Source organism: Chenopodium quinoa, unplaced genomic scaffold (genome assembly GCF_001683475.1).
Source record: "Chenopodium quinoa cultivar QQ74 unplaced genomic scaffold, ASM168347v1, whole genome shotgun sequence".
NCBI classification, from domain to species: domain Eukaryota; kingdom Viridiplantae; phylum Streptophyta; class Magnoliopsida; order Caryophyllales; family Amaranthaceae; genus Chenopodium; species Chenopodium quinoa.
In genome coordinates this window covers 6420522-6442743 of record NW_018745024.1, presented here as the reverse complement: position 1 = coordinate 6442743, position 22222 = coordinate 6420522, and the positions used below count along the sequence as shown (strand labels likewise).

The 22222-nt window shown below is 34.9% G+C and overlaps 1 protein-coding gene across 1 annotated transcript; it reads right to left on the bottom strand.

The window, feature by feature from the left end:
* Positions 1-303: 303 nt before the first annotated feature.
* Positions 304-19078, bottom strand: LOC110708402 (multisubstrate pseudouridine synthase 7-like). The gene is made up of 21 exons (XM_021886533.1): positions 18797-19078; positions 18621-18699; positions 18327-18524; positions 10888-11102; positions 10102-10174; positions 9646-9702; positions 8590-8669; positions 8440-8502; positions 8273-8360; positions 7990-8092; positions 7780-7883; positions 6117-6190; positions 4805-4869; positions 4524-4693; positions 3859-3926; positions 3712-3772; positions 1854-1891; positions 1694-1762; positions 1291-1570; positions 1015-1109; positions 304-773 (listed from the first exon to the last, which is right to left on the bottom strand). The coding sequence occupies exons 1-20, from the start codon at positions 19036-19038 to the stop codon at positions 1074-1076; spliced, it is 2163 nt and encodes a 720-aa protein (XP_021742225.1). The 5' UTR covers positions 19039-19078; the 3' UTR covers positions 304-773; positions 1015-1073.
* Positions 19079-22222: the final 3144 nt, after the last annotated feature.

Genomic DNA, 22222 nt, shown 5'->3' with positions numbered 1-22222 from the left:
CAATTTACATATTCAAGTTGAAAAAAAAAACAATATGAACCTGAAAAAAAACAACACTTTCACGATCAAATCAATCATAACCACTGCCCACATCCCATGAAATCGCGCACCACAAATCTAAGAGGCCTGCATTATACAGCATTTGTATTACTCTGTATCTGTATACTACCTCCGGTTCAAATTATTCACAGTTTTGGAATATTTTATATCTCACAAATAATACCCCAAAGTTGCGAGTAATTTGGACCGGAGGTAGTATTCTAAATCTGTATTCAAATATTGAACATATTTCTCAAATGAAAGTAGTGAATTGCTTGTATATTTATGCAAAGAAACCTCAACACATGCTTTAAAATCAGGACATGCTACAGCTTTGATGATACAAGAAAAAAAATTGCAAATATTGACGTGAATGGTAATATTTTTTTATTTTTTTCATCAGTTGTAACATTATATTGTTAGCATACACAGTTAAGCATAAGATCATAAACTACATAGAAAAATGAACTTGATTCTATGCCTGAACATGTTACACAAATTACATAAACTTCCCAGTAATATTGTTATTACATGGGGTAGGAGAACATGTATGATTCATTCCCATGGCATGTCTGGTATTCTGGTGTATTCTTATGAATCCTTGGGATGTCCTATTGTCCTATACCATGCCCTATTACGTTAAACACCTGTACCATCCTTTTGGAAAGTATTTAGTACAGTCTCGGGGCAATGAAGACTGAAGAAACATTCATATCTCAGCTGACAGTCCAGCTCTGTAAAATCAAGATATACATGCTACAATTACATTACAACAAACGTAATAACATAAGCATATTTAAAAAAAAAAAACAAAAAAAAAAGTATACTGCTATTGTTCAATGGTGCGTGATATTTATCAATATCAACTAGACAACTATAGATTGTGCATTGGAAAGTAATTCCAGACATTTTTATTTTCATGTTAATAACATCATAAAATCAGCATAGAACACGGTAGCAATCAAGAAAATATACCTGCTGCGTATATTTCACCTCGTATAATTGCATCAGATATAATGTGTTGCTTCAAGCAGCTACACTTGGTCGTTCAATGTTTTATGAAATGCAACCTGTAGTTGAATGATTGTAGTCAAGTAAGATGCCAGCAATCTATTAATAGGGATTGACAAAATCTCTACTAAGAAATTCATTGACCTCCGTAAACCAACACAGCCCAACAGAGTAGCAATAAATGAGCAAGTAATAAAGGAGAATCCTTCAGAATGATATCACAAAGATTGAACTACGTACAGATGTTGATGTTTTGAGGAGCTCCCTTATAGCCATTGTTGCGTAGCAAGATGATGGGAGGGTAAAACTGAGCTTGAGAGCTGTCTGTGTGGCCTGATTTGGACCATCTGACTCAGTGTTATCTGGAGTTCCGTCTTTACATTTGTCTGGTGCATTACAGGAATTGCTTCCATTGGTTTTATCCACCTTTTGATACTTAATTGCAGGTTCAGTCTTGGCAAGAATGTCCAAATCTGTTTCTGCCAAAGGTGTACTAGCATCTGTATACTTGAGTACTTCCCTGAAAAATGACAATGTGAATTGTGAAATCTTCATACAGATATCATTTCTGCAACTAATAACTTAACAAAAGTACAGGTAAAGATAAAAAAATAAAAATAAATAAACATGAATAAAGGAGTACCACTCAAAATCAATTGGTTTCTGGAAAACACGTCTATAAGCTCCAGTCATACTTGTTATTGAGAATTCTCTGAAAAGCAGAAGAAGGTCATTAGATGCATGCCATATTGAATGTGTGGCACAAGTAGGAAGATTTATTTTATGATCGCTGAATAACATACTTGACATTGTGTACACTCTCCGTCAAGCTGATATTATCCTGACAAACACCCAAAAATGACATTAATAAAAAGTGGGGAAAGACAGAACTATGTCCAATGATTGTTAAAAACTCAAAGCTACAGAAAGCCAAAGTAAACACATAAAAGCCAGCATGAAAGGACATCTGCCTCGTTTAGTAACCAAACGACCAAAGGTTTCAAAAACTGATCCAGACAGAAAGTGAGAACCACCAAGATCCCCCCTCCCCCCCCCCCCCCTCTCTCTTTCTCTCCACAAGAAAATCACGAGTCCTATTGACTTTCTTCACTCACTCATTTCCAGGAACTGGATCATAGATTACATTTTGCCTTTAGCTGTTCAACAGTCACAAGCACAAATGAACAAAGATGCAATTTGTTGCTTCATTGCTGGGATGGTAGTCAGGTTGGTAATGAGAACCCTGGAAGGCCACTGAAAGGTTATCTTAGTACTTACAAGGTCAGTTTGATTACAAGTGGTTACAAAGTCTTTCCTCATATAGTTTTGAAAGATATTGAGTTATCCTTTGTTTCTTTTTTCTAAGGGGAGAAATAGCACTTAACCCAAGATAAATACATTAAAATAAATAAATTATTACTAGCCTAGATGGAAGAATTTTCCAGTGTCAGGACAAAAGCAGAAACAGGTCACTGTTTCAAGACTTTAAACTTCAAAACACCCAGAATTTTAGTTGGGATATTTCTACTTGAGCAGCATATGACACTGTTTATCACACTAACAAAAGCGAGCTGAAGACAGGAAAACAATTCACCTACCCAACCCAAATTATGGCAAGTAGATAGAAATTACATAAGAGTCATCAAATATTAACTTCCTCTTGCATTATAACCCACTCTGGACAAGGCTTGCCATTTTATGAGTGACCAGCTCCTTTTTATTGTTTGAATAAGTGTATACTACCTCCGTTACACATTATTTGCAACGATTTGACATAAATTAGAGAGGGAAAATGTCTAATCGTTGCAAATAATATGTAACGAGGTAGTATTTACATTGAAATAATTGGGAAATCTTGCCAGACATAACCCTGGTAAACAGGCATCCCTCCCTCAGTCTCAGACAAGACCTTTCAGTTTAACATTGACAAAGTGCCAGGATAACAGAACAGATTAATGTATATTAGCAAGGTCTCATCTGATACAAGTGGCAACTTTGACATGCTTTTGTCTGTCTCATGATTTTTTAATTATTATTTTTTTTTTTTTAATTTTTTTTTATGAAAGTTATATTAATTTAGTAATCGAAAAGTCAAATAAAAAACTAGCAAATATGAAATTAATCGATCTTTCTCATTTTAAACTAAGCCTTAGTCCCCAAATGATTTGGGGTCGGCTAACATGAATCGTTATAAGGAACCATCCAATATAGAAAAAGGGGACATAACAAGATAATCAGTTGAAAGAGCTTGAAAAAGGTGTGTAAAGTGAGAAAAAGAAAGAGCATTGAAGTAAAAAATAAGAGAGTTTTAAACGAGAACCGAGATATAATTCAAGAAAGTTCTAAAGGAGTGGTAAAACGTGTGAGTTTAAAACATAAAAGTTTGAGAAAACTTTAGCAAAGGAAACCAATACAGTTCATAAAATCCGATATTGAATATAATAATAAAAGTAAATACTACGATAGAATATAAACAAAGATATGTATAATCATGACATGTTGTTGACGTGGATTTTCTCCCTCTACACCGCCCTATCCAATACCATATTTTCCTCGATCCCCAAAGCACTCATATCACTCTCAATCACCATATAAATTTCATTTATAACAATCATATCCATGTTAACACCATGCTACAGATATTCAATTGAGTAGAAGTACCTTCTTAGCCAGGTCATGATAGACATCAGCAACAGCATTTGCTGGATACATAACCCTTGAACTGTCACAATATTTGTGTTAACAGGGAACATATCATAATCTAGCACCATACCAATGCAATTAACCAGCATCAATAGTATAACTCACCCGGGCAATGGAAGGACAACATCATCGATTGTATACTTTTGTTTGAGCAAATCTTCCTCATCTACAGCCTGATCAGCAGTATTATTAGCATAAAGTGCCAAAGCAATAAACTAGCATTGTCATGGTGAAGTGCAAATAAGCAATGTACAAATGCTAGAATGTATCTAAGCAACAAAGGATCTGTACAAACAAGGACTTAAGTTTCAAGACTTCAGTAATGTTGTCTGTAAGCCAGGAAGCCACAGAGCATATACATCACAAACTTTTATTGCTTATACATCTGGAATTTTTCATTAAGCTATTAGCCTTCATTATCAATCTCTGATTTCTTTTCACTAAATATCTTCCCATTTACTTTCACTTGAATACTTTAATCTACATTTGACTTCCATCCATGTATTAATTTCCTCCCTAATTGAACTGAATAAAATCAAATCACTTCAAATATATGATACAACCTGTGAACTTGAATTAGATAGGTTAGGATTAAAATTTTAACAAATTTTACACTATCACAAAAACCAACAATATTGTTTTGATTATCCTAGCAAAAGCATCAGTTTGTCCTTCACACAGATAAAAGCATCACTATAGTGTAAGATGCCAACAACAATATAGCCGGATACACAAGATTAACGAATAGGAAAATTTTGTAAGCATCTTACTTTGACTGAAAAAATCTTTTCATCAGGGACATCAACTTCAATATCCTCTAGGTTGCTAATATTGTCTACCTCATCAATAATATCCTCCTCACTTCCATTAGGGGCAGTAATAATCTCACCGGAATCTTCTTTGCAATAAACAAGATCTCCAACAACAACACTGTCAGCTCCTGCCAGATAATTAAGCAGAAAAGTAGTGTAATGAACAGAAGATCAGGAAAATAATTAGGAAATAACAAAAATTTTACAAAGATTACATATGAAGGTTTCGAATTACATACCATACTTCTGTAATCTAACACTTGCTGCATGATTCCATAAGTAGCTTTGGTAACTGTGTACATACCTGAACAGAGAATAAATAGAGCATGTCACAACCTTAGTCCACTACACAGAGTATTAGGCATAAATGCAAGCTTAATGACTTCTCTATTGCTACTACCCCAAGGAGATTTAAGCAGTTAGGTGACCATCATCTCTATACTGCTCAAAATTTCTTAAGTATTCCAGGTATTCATAACTTCCCACATACGTAAAACCTCATAGACTAAAGAACATCTTCATACCATGAAAATAGTCAGGAGAAAATCGTGCAATTGCACTCCGGTCCCCCCCCCCCCTAAAACACAAAACCCAAAGAGGAAGGATTTAGAAAATGAAATAAGAAAAGCAGTAAGCTCTAGCTTCGAAGTTTGATGGAACTACTATCAGAAAACAGAAGTAACATAGCTCAGGAAACAAAGTTACTACTAGAAGCATCGGTATAGCAGCTATAGCAAACCAACACGAGATACCATAAAACAATTTTTGGTGAATCATCATCTATACAGAAAACAGCTAAGATACATACAATTTCATGGTTATATTCCAGAGCCAGGTCTACTGAAAGATGCTTTGGACAGAATGAAAAGTTCCAGCTGGGTTAAAGTAATCAATGGCACAAAAAAAAAAAAAAAAAAAACACAGATTAAGTACTTTATTAGGATATTCCAGAGAACCAGACGAACAGCTAAAGGTAATCCTATTGGCAGCAAATATCACAACCGACAATATCTATCTGCCCTCTCCCTTATTCAAACCTGGAAGGCTGGAACTGTGTTATAAGAATGTGGTACACCCATAGAGTAGGTTCACAAATTAAATTAGCGAATAAAGTTCTCACACTATGTCCCATGTCCCACAATAGTGCATTTCAACTATCCAGTCTTACTAATCACAACAATCGAAGTTATGCAATGTCATTTTTCAATGTAGGTTCATATTCAGATCTCTTTGTCATTATAGAGTAACGCTGCATACATCCACCCTACTTAAACCTTCCCTAGGCAGGCATATCTTTAAGGGAATTGGCATATTGTTGATGTACCAGTTACTAATCTGCTAGCTGCTTAATGTTCAAAATACTACAAAAGTACAAGTTTACTAATAAGGTGTTTCCTTTATTCTCCAAAATGTCCATCCCATAGTTATATAATATGTTGGCAAATATAAAATTTTTAACTTCACATATAAAATAAGCTGCTTCAATTCTTCTCAAGAATACAGATCTCACAGTGAACAAGTAAAAGTTGGACAGCCAGTACAACCACTTACATCATTCTCATTGTTCTAGGAATAGCCTTTAGTGCCTGCTGGTAATTCCCAGGGGACTTCTTTAGACACAAGAGCTGTAAAGTTAGGAAGTGGGAATCAAATGAACGGTGATAAAATTTCAAATAGTAGGCTGCAGCAACAGAAAGCACCAATGAAAGAGAATTGAGTAGCGGTCCATCATCCAATATATATGGGATCAGCAGAGCTAATTATAGTAGGCAAAAATAAATATGAACTGGAAACAAGCCCGAAAAGTGAAAATTGTAGCCTTAATAACAGAGAATTATCACCCAAAAAAGATTAACCGATCCCCTAACAACTGGTAAGCAAGATTATTTTTCACCTGACCCAAAATAAATCTGAAAATTAAGATCCTGTTCGATATTTAGATTCTGGTTTTAAGATTTTGAGTAGTCATCTAATGCAGGTTGTTGTATAAAAAGCATAAAATTAGCAATATTTATATTAATTTTATCGATGGTGAAAATGGAAATAACTGCTCCTGATTTCCAAAATCTTGTTAAAAAAAATTGAAAGCTCAATAAGGCACAAGCAAAAGATTTCGCACATTGTACCCAAAATCAAACTAAACCTGATCTGAAACCTGTCTAACCAACCTTTTTGACAGGGTTACAATCAAGCAAAAAAGGGATAAAACTTCGACAGAAAAGGGCTTAATCACAAGAGCATTCTTAGTTGTGTCTAAACTGATTATTCCATGATCATTACAAAAAAAACCATACAGACAAAAGAGGGTACAATAGGAATGCTGCTTCAAGGTTAAGTCAAACTCACAAGGGACAAATAAACAAACGTTTAGCACTAATGAGCAGAAATTTCCTTGTCAGGAAAAAAAAAAACTTACAGTACAAAATCAAGGGTTATTATTAGCAGTTGTAAAGATTGTCCATATACTTGGCACCAGAGCAAAACATTATTAGCAAAAAGGCAAAAACTATAGTTTACTAGCAAGATATTATAATCACACTGTATCTTAAACCCTAGCCTCCATTTGAGAATTATGTAGGAGCTTCCATCAAATACAATGCCCAGATTCGTTATTCTAGTGAGAAAAATCTTTCGACATGTTAGCTTACAGGTTATTTTTAATAGCTCTTCCCTCATTCTGCAAGGAAATCTTTTTCCCATCATTAAAATGACTTAGATGAGTTTGTCTCCTCTCTTTTACGAGCATTATTTTACTTTTTAGCTTAGAAGTTTATAAATCTGATTTCTATAAGGGAAGATTATTATTGGTTGAAGATCTTGAACATCAGATATCACCGTATCAGAGATGTTAAGTAATTAAATTTTTTTTATTATTGACACATAACCATATTAAAGGAGTAATTTTAAAGAGAACATACTACTGATACTAGTAGATCGGATGAAATATTTCAAATTGATATATTTAATCATCATTTACCAAGGGATACTAATTTGTAGATGTTGTATGGAAGCTAATTAATGATAATGTTCCTATCCTCCTAAATAAATAAATATAATATAAAATCATATTGTTTTTAAACACATAATAATACTTAATTATCCATAACGCCTAGCTTATTCTGTATTTCTGTTATTAAAAAGCCTTGAACAGCTGTAATGCGAAAGTGTAACCTCCTCTAGGAAAGCATTAGTAGCCTAGTAGGCATGGACTTACAATAGACCTCTCAGCAACCATATGATGTGGCAATCGCCTCAGTGCTCCATCAACATTGTTGCTTTCCTTGTATTGTTCCCGAATCTTTCTAACAGCTTCCCTTTGTAAAATCTCAGTCAAGGAAGACTCAGGTTATTTCACTATGTACTGTAAATGAAAGAAGTTCACAAGATGGGTCTAGTCAAATCTAAAAAATTAATGCAAGGATATCTCCCTCCCTAGGATCAAGAATCATATCAATTGCAGCTTTCCACTCTCCACGAAGTAAAGCGGCTCCAATAAGATGAGTCGGTATTGAGCCACTTCCAAACCTCTGTGTTAATTCATGCCAACATTGCTCCATTTAGTTTTCATATCAAATAGTGTAAAAAAAATTTCATTGGGGGGCAAATGTGAGATGAGGAATTTTTAAAATACGGTGTCAAAGACTTCAGCTCAGTGGCCTGACTTTCGTGAGAAATAATGCAGAAGCACAGAAAAGCAGTAGAAATACCTGTAGACCAAAATAGTTAATGAATCCATGCTTTCCCAAGGCATCAGCAGATGCTTTGATGGTGTCTTCAGAATCAGCAGTAACACCTCTGAGAAGATAAGAAAGCTCTTACACCTCATACTAGATGATAACGGACAGGAATCCATACTTCAGCAACGACATCTTACCTCAACGTTATTGTAAATCTATTGCCAAAAAGCTGCCCAAGCTGAAGCCCTTCTCTAACATAGCTAGAAAGTAAAAAAGAAGTATCATCACAACATATAAGCAGATTCAAGAAGGCATCATAAGTTCACAACCCCATATTTTCACCATACCAGAAGTCACCAAGTTTTATACCAATCAACTTTGCATTGAGAGAAGCCAATTTACTAGCCCGCTGCTTGAACATAGTTACCTGTGAAGATAGATGAAAGTAAATACATTGCATTATAAAATGTGTATTGTTTCAACTTAATTAACAGAAGGTCCAACACAGTGATCAGCAATAAGACATTTTCCCAACAGCTAACTTCTAGATATGCAAAGACGTAGGGAGATGTTTCCAAATAAGGAGTAAATCAGGCAAAGAACATGCACAAGGACCAAAATACACACATGAGCCCAAGCTTAGTTATCAGAACATATATATATGTAGTATGCCATTGGATACCACATGAAGTTATGGACTATAAAATTGGACCCAATAACTACATATTAAAAAGGAAAGGAGATGCTTTGACAATATGACTCCTGAAAAGAAAGGTTACAAGAAGGGTCAAGGAGAGAGAATAGTATTTTTTTTTTTTTTTTTTTTTTTTTTAAATGCAGACACAAACAAGAATTCTCCCTCTGACAGGATTTCACTTAAAATTGTTACTTCAAAAGCATGAACAACATCGAAATATTATTAAAAAATAAATAATAAAGGAAGAATCATGAACTACAAAATTTCTCTTTTTATATTTTCACAAATTCACAGTTTCACTCATGTTTTTTCTTAACATAAAGCAGATGAACAAGTTCCTGAAAAAAAAAAAGACTTCAGTTGTTAGAAAAAACCAGAAAGGCCTAAAAGCAATTGGAAATCTGGAAGTCAACTTCAAGAATGAAGCAATAAAAGATCAAGAAAACTAGGTACATTTATGCTTCAATGAAAACCAGTACATTTATGCTTCAATGAAAACCTCTAAACCTTGGGATTTAAAGGTCACATGAACAGCAGTTTTACATATCACCACAAGCAATTTTACAAGATTATAACTTCCAGCAAATAAACAAATGAAAAATTAAATTGGAGAAATACATCGATGGAACATTACATATCAGTCAATGGACAAAAAAGAAGATAAAATGAGTAACGACATTAAGCTCGGCTGTAAAGAGAAATATACCTGTTGAGTGGACACAGAACGTTTATCCTTGGTACCTGAAAATCCAAATGATTTAGGCTGCAAAACAGAAAGCTAACAAGCTTTTAGTAAAGAATCGATAGTCAATAATGTCTGAAATATAAAGAAATGCAGTTTAAATTAGGAAAATTTGTCACAACAGCCTTTTCTACAAGCAATTTTGCCAATAAATGTAATTTGCAACCTTAAAATCAAATCATCTTAATTTGATACTTTTTGGCTATTTCTAGTATTTTGTTACAATCAATAAATCATGAACCCAAAAAATGCCAAAGGTATCGAGTTTAAATAACTATGTATTGCAATTGCCAAAGTTGTCTAGTGAGAAATGTCATGTCAATTTCTCAGTATGTTGCATGCCTTTTAATTGTCAATTAAGCCAATGGAACCCAATCAAATTTCTGCAATATATACACAGAGAAAAATGGGAATGGTAACCTGGACACCAAGCATCTTGCCAATCAACCTCAAGACCTCTTGAGTATCCTTGTTCTCCTTGTAAAGATGAAACCTACATGAACAGATCAATAATGCATTTCAGAAACACGCCGGAGAAATAAGTCAAAATCAGGTAGAAACATGAAATAACTTATAACATGTCTATCAAAAAGATATTGATGTTATGTCATTATTCGAATCGAGACACATATGAGAGTTAGGCGAGAACAATACTGGCATAAAATTAGCACACCTTTCTTGCAAATTATAGCCAATTAGTCATATACTCCCCATCTTAGTCCTCTCTTTGATTAGCATCATGCAATAAGCATCTAATTCATCTATATCTATACTTAGTATTTAAAAACACAAACCACCTTCCCCATCATGCTCATACCACATGTAAACTTTAATTTTTCACCAATGCCACATGTCACCTCACATTTTCATTAATTAATCCCGTTTCTCATATTTTTAATTAAAAAAAAAAGCATTAGCTTGTACTCAATACATGTATGAATGTTATTTGATTTACTCTCCCCAAACTTAATATTTTCTACAATTTTATTCAATTTCCACCCCTTCTTCTCCATTATAGACTATTCATCTTTCATTTAATATATATTATAAAATAAAATTTTATATTGTGCACCTAAACATCCCGTGCATTGCACGGGTCAGAAGGCTAGTTATGTTTTCATTACAGATACAAATATACAATAATTTTAACCTGTATTCAGGACAGGAAGCATCAATTCAATGGAAGAAGCAGACAGATAATCTTACCTGAGGAACTTGCCAAGATGCTCTGGCCAGTCATGAGAACCTCTTTTATCAAATGGCTTCTCATTCCTATCTTTCCGCTTGCGAAAATTTCTTCCATTATTTTGATTTCCTGAAGAATTAGGTCTCACTCGAATGCATTTCGATGAATCTTTAGGACCATCTATTGTGTCTGTGACAAGAAATTTCAGTTTTTCCTTGAAGAAGTTGTGCACCGCCTGTATCATCTCAAACATACACAACATAAACTTTTGCCCAGAAAAGAATAAGTGAGAACTTCTTCATAATAAACAGGGAGAATTGACTGGCTGACTGCCCTATCACGAGTTCACAACCATTATGAGATGAAAGCAAATTATATAAATTCAAATCAAATTTAGATGATAAATGCACACCATTAAGGCCATAATAATATAATAATAATTACACTAATGGTTTGTTTGGGAACATATAGAATTTGGAATTGGATTTGAGACAAATCCAACCCTTTAAAAACTCTGTCCATTTTAATGAATTTGAAATCCAATAACAAAAGTTGTCATTTCAAATTCTTAAAGCCCATAAGTTTATTGCTGCTGTTTTGTTTCTCCCCCTCTTCCATTCTCTTTTCAGCCACCAATTAATGGAAGCTCGAATTTCTTGAACAATTAATTGTTATGCTTGATTGTCTCGAAATTTCCACGGCTATGCTTGAATGTTTTTTGTTCTTTTTTTTTGTTTTTTTTTTGTTTTGTTTTTTTTTTTTTTCATGTACATCTCATTCCCTTTTGAATGATAATATATATATATATATTTTTTTTTCCTATCCCCCATTAAAACTTGAAGCTAATTGCTCAAACTCTATCAAGTATAATTGATAAGTGTTTTATTTGTCCACTTATCATGGCTTTCTAAACACAATTTTGTACTCTTTCCCCTACTTTAATCCCTTTTTCTAACTCCTCTTGTGCTAATTTGCATCTTTTGGCTTCCCCGTTTCTTTTTATATGTGTGCTCGTGCTTGTAGGTACAATGAAAAATGGGCTAAATAGCATAAGCATGAAGAAATACTCTTTGGAAGCAAAGGAAAGGAGGAGCGGGCGTGCACCTAAGAACCACATTCTGCCTCCCCCTGCACATATAGGAGCGGGCGTGCAGCCTTCAAGGAGCGGGCGCTCCTCCCTGTTTTCCTACATTCTGCCCCAAACTGCTGCAAGAGGAGAGGGCATGCAGAGAGCCCAAGAGCGGGCGCTCCTCCTGTTCTGAAGCCCGATTTTGACGGATTTTACGATGTAATTTCTGGGCATATAAATAGGACGCTTGACTTCAGATTTTGAGATCTTCTTTCCCTTTTAGTTTTCTTAGGCCCTTAGTTTTTCTCAACCCTCATTAATAAGCTTAGATCTTCTCAAACTCAATCATTGTAGTAGATTAATTGAAGATCGTTCTCTTGAATTCAACAATTTCTCAACTTTGAAGCATTTTAAGTAATCTCTTTCCTCTATCTCTTACTCATTAATTTCAGTTTTTATTTACTTTGAATTGTTAATTCCTCTCTTAATCTTGCTTAATTGTTGTTGCATGTCCAATCTACCTTATTCCTACTACTCCTCTCAACTTGTTAATTTAATGTTTGAATTGGAACTTGTTATTTTAATGTCCTTCATCATGTTTAGTGAGTAGTTAATTAGCTAGGGGTTGGGTGAAGACCCAACCAAGCCATGGGTTGATTGATGTATGCGCTTGCATGTTTATTTTGGGTTGATGATTGATTGTTAAAGAATTGGTTAATTGCATGTGTAATTGGATGGCCACTTATTGCTCATGTATTCACTTCTATGCTTACATTGAGAGATGGAGTCTAGTTGTTAGCCTATTCTTATATGATTATGCTAAATTCCTCTTGATTATGGTTCCTTGTTTGAATGACGTAGTAGTATTAGTTGCAACAATTAGGTGAGAAATCTCAATTGCTTGTGCCTTAATGCTTTCTTGGACCGATCGAAAGACAAACCCGAGTTAGTAGTCTACTTCTCATTGTTAAGACTTGGTTGGCCTATCTTGTTAGTTGAGTTTGGTTTAGAAATGCTTAGTGTTGTGGCTTTGAAAGAAGGCAATGCTGAGTGCCCTCTCTATCACCCAATTTGTGTTCATACTTGCCTATTGTTTTGATCCGTTAGTTTGGTTGGAGTCGATCCTTATTTCCCCCTAGTGTTTTTCTCCATAGTAGTTACCTAATCAAAACCCCCAATTTGTGACCGAACTAGATTGCAACCGTTTCATACTCTCGGTGTACTTACCCATTCCTTGTGGATACGATCCTCTACTTACCCTAGACTTGTCTTAGGTTGGTTTAGGTAGAATTATTGTTTGGTTTTAGGGTGATTGTCCAACGACCGATTTTATCCTCTACCAATAATAGCACAGCCTTTAATTACCTTGAAACAATATTTAGATTACCGATGTCGGCTCCGACGAACACGACTAAGATGAGGAGGCAAAGCAATTTGAGGAGAGAGAACTCAAATTGGGGTAAAAAAAAAATCAAGAATCAAGGGTTTTAAGAAAACAATACAGAGTATGAAGTACAGAAAATTATTTAATGTTCTTGAGTTTTAATTGCAGATTTTTCCCAAAACACTTTGGTGAAATTGAAATGTTAGAACATAAATTCTAGAATCTCCCAAACATGGTGTTTGGAATTGAATTTCCAGAATCGAATTCTTTCATTTCAAATGAAATCAAGGTTCCAAACACTACCTAAATGTATTTTAGCAAGTAAACGTAACTGAAGTCACAACTCGCAAGTTATTCGATACAAAGCCATAGAGCATGTAGAAGATATAAATTAGTCAAAATCAATCACCCAAATTATGGGATATTATTTTATTGTATATTGTAGAACATAGTCAATTTGCTTGTACAGGTTCTTAGTTTACTTATTAGTATTCCTAGTATTGCTCCTATGTATAAGCTTAATTTTAGGGGATTTTATTCTCTCAAATCCCAGTGTAACCTCTCTTGTAATTGCCTATATAAAGGCTTAACTCCTTAATGAGAAAAGTATCTCTTCTCCTAAACTCTATATGGTATCAGTCGCCTAAAAGATTCTACTCTATTCAAAAAAAAAAATTTCTCTCTTCCAATGGCTAATGATCGGTCCCTCATTCCTAATGCTAATGAGCCTGCCAGAAAATTCACCATTTTACAATTACAAAATACCATCAAATTGACACCCACCAATTACATAGCCTGGAAGACTCAATTGCAAGCAACTCTTCTAGGCTATGACCTGTGGAAATATGTTGATGGCTCTTTTCCCTCTCCTTCTACCTCTATCACCAATGATGATGGCTCATCTGTCTCCAATCCAGCAGCCTTAACTTGGTTCCGACAAGATCGGCTTGTTTTTGGTGCTCTATTGTACCTCTTGTATCTCAAACTGGTACTTCCAAGGAGGCATGGGACATCCTCTCCTACACTTATGCTAGTCCATCTTGTGGGCACTTCAAACAAATCAAGGCTCAACTCTCCAAAATTACTCATACCAACCAATCAATTCATGAGTATATGCAGGCCATCAAGAGGCACACCGATCGTCTTGCCGCTATGGGAAAGCCTATGGACCATGAGGATATCAATGACAAGGTGCTCCATGGACTTGATTATGAGGTGTACAAATCTGTCATTGATGTTGTCAATGCGCGAGACACCGCCATTTCATTTGAAGAACTTCATGAAAAACTCATTACTAAGGAGGTGGTTGTTGCTAATACACCCTCCCCCACCCAATACCTGGCCACTGTGCATGCTACTCAATACAAGAAAGGTTATCACAAGGGTAAGCAATCAAACTCTTTTTCACCGGGCTTGCTTCCTACTCCTCACTCTCCTTCTTCAGTGAAGTCACAATGCCCTTTTTTGGGTAAATGTCAATGGTGTCGTGCTACCGGTCATGCTCTCGACAAATGCAATATCTTCAAGAATCTATTTCCTAACATTGTCGTACCAAATCCGGTCTATGCTAAAACGGGTCAGATGGGTCAACATTCCCATTCTCTACCCCAAGCTCATATGGTGCACTCAGTTAATCCCGGCTCCTCGACTAATAATGGTTGGCTTTTAGACAGTGGAGCATCTCATCATGTCACATATGATCTCAACAATCTTTCTCTACATGCACCTTATGATGGCTCGGATGAAATTGTGATTGGTGATGGCTCATCTCTTCCGATAGCAAACACTGGTTCTTTCTCTCTTACAACTCCTTCTAAATTATTTACTTTCTCTAATGTCTTACATATTCCATCTATATCACAAAATATTCTTTCTATTTCCAAGTTCTGTCAAGAAAACCAATACTTCCATTGAATTCTTATCTTCTTTTTTTCGTGTCAAGGAACAATTGAAGGGCACAACTCTTCTTCAGGGGCCTTCTAAAGCTGGAGTTTATGAATGATACCCGTCAACTCCTCGAGTATATACAAGTTTCAAAAAGCCCATTCATGATTGGCACCATCGGCTTGGGCATCCATCTAGTTCTATCCTTAAGATTTTAAATTCCAAGTTTTCATTAGGTATCTCCAATCTCTCTATGTCATATTGTAATTCATGCAATATTAATAAAAGCCACAAGTTGCCTTTCTATAACTCCACTCTTACTTCAAATGCTCCTCTTGATCTCATTTTTACTGATGTCTGGTCTAGTCCAGTGGTATCACATGACAATTACAAATATTATGTAATTTTTGTTGATCACTTTACAAGATACACTTGGTTATATCCTCTCAAAAGAAAGTCTGACACTGAGAATACTTTCCATCATTTTAGGGCCCTAGTGGAAAAATATTTTAAAAGGCCCAGAATTCAAGTATTTAGTGATAATGGAGGAGAATACGAGAAACTTAGACCTTACTTTGCTACTCATGGCATTTCTCATCTTACTACTCCTTCTCATACCCCGGAACATAATGGGTTTGCGGAGCGTCGGCATAAGCATATTGTTGAAACAAGACTAGCTTTACTTTCTCATGCCAAAATGCCTTTAAAATATTGGCCATATGCTTTTTCTACAGCCACTTATCTAATAAATCGTCTCCCAACCCACACAGTTCACAATGATTCACCTTATCTTCGTCTCTTTGGTGTCGTACCTAACCACTCAAAGTTGCAAAATTTTGGTAGTCTATGTTATCCATGGCTTTGGCCATATGCTAGTCATAAACTTGATAATCGATCTCTTCCATGCATCTTTGTTGGTTATTCTCCATCACAAAGTGCATATTATTGCTTACATCTTCCCACCAATAGAGTGTATGTCTCTAGACATGTAAAATTTGTAGATGATGTATTCCCTTTCCCAACTTTTAGTCCCACATCTACTCCCACATCCCCTTCTAATGTGGACGAATGGTGTACAGTGGCTATTCCCATTGAAGTGCCGCCCACTGTGCAACCCACCCAATGTTGAGACTCAATCACCACTTATATCCACTCCTATCATACCTTCACCTACGCAACCATCAACCCCAATTACACCAACCACCACTATGTTGTCTTCTTCTCCTTCCCCACCACCACCTCCTCCCACTAGAAACATTGTCACACGACTACAAAACAATATTGTTAAGCCAAATCCAAAGTTTGCTAATCTCACCACCACTCAAGTTCAATCGCTTGAGCCCCGCAACATTACCCAAGCTCTAAAAGATCCTCAATGGCGTCATGTAATGACAGAGGAATATGATGCTTTGGTACGAAATGCTACTTTGTTTCTTGTTCCATCTCACCCATCTCAAAATGTAGTTGGCAACAAATGGGTGTATTGAGTCAAGTATAAGCCGCTGAACGTCTTATGTTATCTCTTGCGGTCACAAATGGGTGTACCATTCGGCAACTTGATATTAACAACGCCTTTCTTCAAGGCCATCTTAATGAGGATGTTTTTATGTCACAACCTCTAAGATTTCTTGGATAAGGATAATCCAACTCATGTATGCAAGCTCCATAAGGCTATCTACGGCCTCTAACAAGCTCCAAGAGCTTGGTATCAAGAACTCCGTACCTATCTTCTTTCGTATGGTTTTCGTAATTCAATTGCTGATCCTTCATTGTTTATTTATAAGCAAAATAATGTCACATTTTATCTATTGGTATATGTTGATGATATTATTATTATGGATCCTTCACCTTCCGCTCTACAAGGTTTTATTACTAGTTTGGCATCCCGCTTCTCTCTCAAAGACTTGGGTCCCTATCATATTTTCTTGGTGTCGAGGTACTACCTCATGAGCATGGGATGTTTTTAAATCAAAAGAAATATATACAAGACTTATTAGAACGTGCCAAGATGTCCGATGCGAAGCCGGTTCCAACACCTATGGCTACTTATCCTTCTCTCAATTTCACTGATGGCTCACCACTATCTAATCCCACTGATTATCGTGCGCTAATTGGTAGCCTTTAGTATTTATCTTTAACAAGGCCGGATGTAGCATTTACGGTAAACAAGCTATCTCAATACATGCACAAGCCTACAGACCTACACTATGCTGCACTAAAAAGGCTACTTCGCTACCTTAATGGTACCTCACATCATGGTATTATTATTCATCGTCAATCTCCATTACAACTTCATGCTTTTTGTGATGCGGATTGGCAGGTGATCGAGATAATTATGTCTCAACCACCGCTTACATTGTCTATTTAGGCAGAAATCCTTTATCTTGGAGTTCAAAGAAGCAAAAGATTCTAGCTCGGTCTTCGACGGAAGCTGAATTTCGAGCCATGGCAACCACTAGTGCTGAAGTCATATGGCTTAAGTCTCTTCTCCAAGAATTAGAGGTTCATGTTAACAAAGCTCCTAGCATTTATTGTGATAATCTGGGAGCAACTCACTATGCGGCTAATTCGGTTTTTCATTCTCGTATGAAGCATCTAGCATTGGCCTTCCACTTTGTACGAGAACAAGTTCAAAGAGGTACACTTCGTGTACAACATATCTCAGGCCGTGATCAGTTAGCCGATGGTCTCACAAAGCCTCTAGCAAGGTCTCGATTTCATGACTTATTTACCAAGATTGGACTTGCTAAACGGTCGTCCATCTTGCGGGGTTATGTAGAAGATATAAATAGTCAAAATCAATCACCCACATTATGGGATATTATTTTATTGTATATTGTAGAATATAGTCAATTTGCTTGTATAGGTTCTTAGTTTACTTATTAGTATTCCTAGTATTGCTCCTATGTATAAGCTTAATTTTAGGGGATTTTATTCTCTCAAATCCCACTGTAACCTCTCTTGTAATTGCCTATATAAAGGCTTAACTCCTTAATGAGAAAAGTATCTCTTCTCCTAAACTCTATAGAGCACACATATGATTTGTTTACTAAATCAAATATCAAGCTAAAATTCATATCATCAAAGCTTAAAGTAATCTGAATTGAGAATCAAGACATTACCGTGCGGTGTACTTTATCCGAACTCGGAGAAAGAACTAAAGGTGAAATATCATGATCAACACCAGCACTAATCTTCTCAATCAATTCTTTCAGGCGATCAGCATCCTCGTCACCTACTAATAACCTAAATGACTCAATTTCTTCAGTGTAACTTTTATCTGATTTTTCAGCTACAATCTCTTCCTTGTTTTCAGCCAACTAACAATATCAAACAAAACTCAAATTTCACAATCACAAACTAATTCAAAATTTGAAGAACACCTCAATTTAAACTAATACTAATTAGGTAAATACCTCAGGAGAAACATGCAATGAAGTTAAATGCACAACATTTCCATCCAAATCAACCTCATTCACAATGAAATCCGAATACCTAAAAAATTCAACCAAATTAAAGCGAAATCAACACATTTTGAAGCAGAAAAAATTGTAATTAACTGATTAAGCAATGATTTTTTTGACGATGATACCTTTGTTTGAGAATGCCGCGAAAACCAGGGAGGTGAGAGATGTAGCAGAGGATTCCGACGTCAGGTTCATCGACACTCTTCAATGGAGGTTTGGTAATGGAGGTTTGAGAATCGGCGGGAAGATTATCGACGGCGGTGGAAGCCATTGTCGCCGTCGTAGTTGGCGTAGTCGACGGTGGAAGAAGTGAATAGGGTTTAACAAGTTTACTGCACAGAAATGTAAGTGTTCGGTTTCGCAGCATGCCAGCATCAGAGACAGGGGTTTATGTCATTGTGAATTTTGTGATGTACTGTATACGGTGCGTTTTACTCCCTTTTATTCATACTTCATAGTCTCTTATGGGCAATTTAGAAAAATTAATAAATATACGTAGGGTCTGTTCACATTTACTGAATTGATTGGAGTTGAACTGAACTAATTGAAGCTGATTGAACTGAGATGAAAAGAATATTTTATGAGAGAGGGAAATTAGAAGCTAAACTGAACCGAACGAATTGGAGTTGAACTGAACTAAACTGAACTAAACTGAAAATATTGTTGCGAGTTGAAAGGAATTTTGGCAAAAAATTGATATTAATGATACTTGAAAAAAGCAAATGGGACTATCATTTTGGGTCTGAAAACTAACCTTAAGAGTATACCCAGTCATTGGTTATTGAGGTTGGTTATTAAGAGAGAGAAAGTGGAATAATAATAAAATAATGAAGAGAGAGAAATTTTTGGGGGAAATTTTCAATAACCTGGTTAGTAGAATAACCGGTTATTGTAGCTTGGTCATGGAATATTTTATTGTTTTTGATAGTGACACATAATGACAAGGTTTTTTTGAGATTGTGACACCTATTCATTTAATCAATGGCTGGGATTTGCTCTGATTTTATTACCGTTGTAATTTTGTAACATCCATAATTTTTAAACTACAATTCAAAAAAAAAAAATAAAAAAAAAAACACCAACGGCTCTATTTTATATTTCTCTATAAAATGAGCCCAATATTAGTGGGCAACCATTGTGTTTGCTCTAAGAGACTATTAGTAAGAGCAAACACAATTGTTGCCCACAACCATTAGGATTATTGCTTATTTTATTAATTTTTACATCTTTCACCTCACCTATAACCACTCTTATACCCATTTAATAATCAATGTCTCCCAATAGTTAACCACAACTTTTAGTTATACATTTTCTCTCTCCTACTTTTACCCAACCCACCACACAATATCTCTCTTAAATCCTATCATATATAAATAATGCACTTGGTAATAATCAATTAAAACTAATAATTATTATTAGCATACATTACTTAAATAAAATGAATTAAGTTTAAAATTAATGCATTATATTATTTAATTAGTAAGTAATTAGTCGTTAATTAAGAAACACACAATAATTAAGAAATACACAATAATTGCAACTTTACTAAATTTGATAATAATAAAAATAATACATATTCAATCAAAGATAAAAACGAATTGTGCTTGAATACAAATACAATAATTTAATGTTACGATTATACAGCTATTAATGCAAATTATTTTGCCTACTGTTAACACCGAATTTAAGCCACATATGTTCAATAAAGTCTTTCTTCAAGGCTTTATGTATAGGTTCATCACGAACACGAGCTGTATTAGAAATATAAATTTCCAAACTTGCAATTCGGTTGTTGCTATTTTCGAACTAAAAAGGCTCTTCAGTGTTTCTATTACTTGAAGACGCATTTGTAGCTTGATCATATTCATTTGGATCGTAATACGTTTTATACGTATCTCTTTCGTCCTCAACGATCATATTGTGCATAATGATACATGCTATCATTATTTTTCCTAACATTGATGTGTCACGAGCTAGCGCATGATTCCGTATTATTGCAAAACGAGCTTGTAATACTCCAAAATCACGCTCAACATCCTTTCGTCCAGCTTCTTGTAATTTGGCAAAAAGACCTTCTTTTTCATTTTGTGGTTGTGATATTGTAGGAATGAATACCTCAATATTGGGCTCATTTTATAGAGAAAAATAAAATAGAGTCGTTGGTGTTTTTTTTTTTTTAGAATTGTATTATAAAAATTATGGCCATTACAAAATTACAACGGTAATAAAAATCAGAGCAAATCTCAGCCATTGATTAAAGAAATAGGTGCCAAAATCCTCTTGTGCCACGTCATAAGGGTTGTCAAAAAAACCCACCCACTTGCAATATTTTATTGCATAACCAACCCCAAATAACCAGGTTATTGAAATATTCCCCCAACTTTTTCTCTCTTCAATTTTTTTTATTATTTTTTCACTTTCTCTCTCCTAATAACCAACTGACAAGGTAAAGTCGTATCCCCTAATAAAAAATAATTCCTAAGTCCTCTAACTAAAGTAGATTGGAAAGTAGGGTCGATCTCCACAGGGAAACAAGTCTTTTTACTCCTAATTAATTATTATAATCTAAATTATCTAAGTAACCAATATTAATATTCGAACAAGAAACTAAACTACTAAGATTGAGAATAGAGAGAAAACAATATATGAAAGGATCTAGGGTATAGGTTCACCAATAAATAATATTCCAGGGTAAAACATAGTAATCAATCATTAACATTGCAATAAATAACACGATTAACAGGCTCTCGCAATTTATTAATCACCATAGATCTAACAGGCTTTCGCAATTTACTAGATCTAAGTTCTTATTGAAAATATCCTTTAATATCAAATTAACATCTGCTCGATTCATCAATTTAATATTGCTACACTTTTACAAGCCGCAATTGTAAAACGTTAAAACAATTCAATAAGAAATTATCATGCAATACCAATAACCAATAATAGTCAATCATCAATGCATCAATTAACCAGATTGTAAAGGGCTTTCGCTACGTATTACAATCACACAATTAATTTACCGGTATCAAATCTCATCTCTCGAATCTCGACTTAACCATTTATAAATTAATCTGCCTATAGAAACTAGACCTAAACATTAATTCTCATCTGTCGAATCTCAAATCAATGTTGTCAAACTCATGCATAAAATATAGGCATAATCTAGTCACAGAGCATTAAATTAATCAATAGGAAATAAATCTAACATTGATAGTTAACAACGACAATTTACCCCTTCATATTATTTATGGATCCCCTTAAACCCTAGAAATAAAACTACTCACACATATTAAAAACTAAACTAATCAAAGCAATAAAGCAAGACATGATAAAAAGAATAAAGTAAATAACTAAGATTAAGAGAAGAGAAATCGTTACCAAACTAATCTGTATTAATGGGAAAAATAATCAAGAACAAGAGTTGAGAGAAGATTTAAGAGAGAGAAAAGATCCTCAGTAGAGAGAGAAAGTCTAAGGAAGAAGATACTCTAATAATTCCGTACAAAATCGTATTTAAACGTTTTCTAAAACAGGAATTAAAACTAAAC

Excerpts from the sequence above, each read along its gene's own strand:
- LOC110708402 (XM_021886533.1), bottom strand. The coding sequence starts at position 19,038 with ATGCTGCGAAACCGAACACTTACATTTCTGTGCAGTAAACTTGTTAAA. Across the intron at positions 6,191-7,779 it reads TGGTTGCTGAGAGGTCTATT|CTCTTGTGTCTAAAGAAGTC; the intron begins GTAAGTCCATGC and ends CTAACTTTACAG. Across the intron at positions 4,870-6,116 it reads CCTAGAACAATGAGAATGAT|GTATGTACACAGTTACCAAA; the intron begins GTAAGTGGTTGT and ends TTCTCTGTTCAG.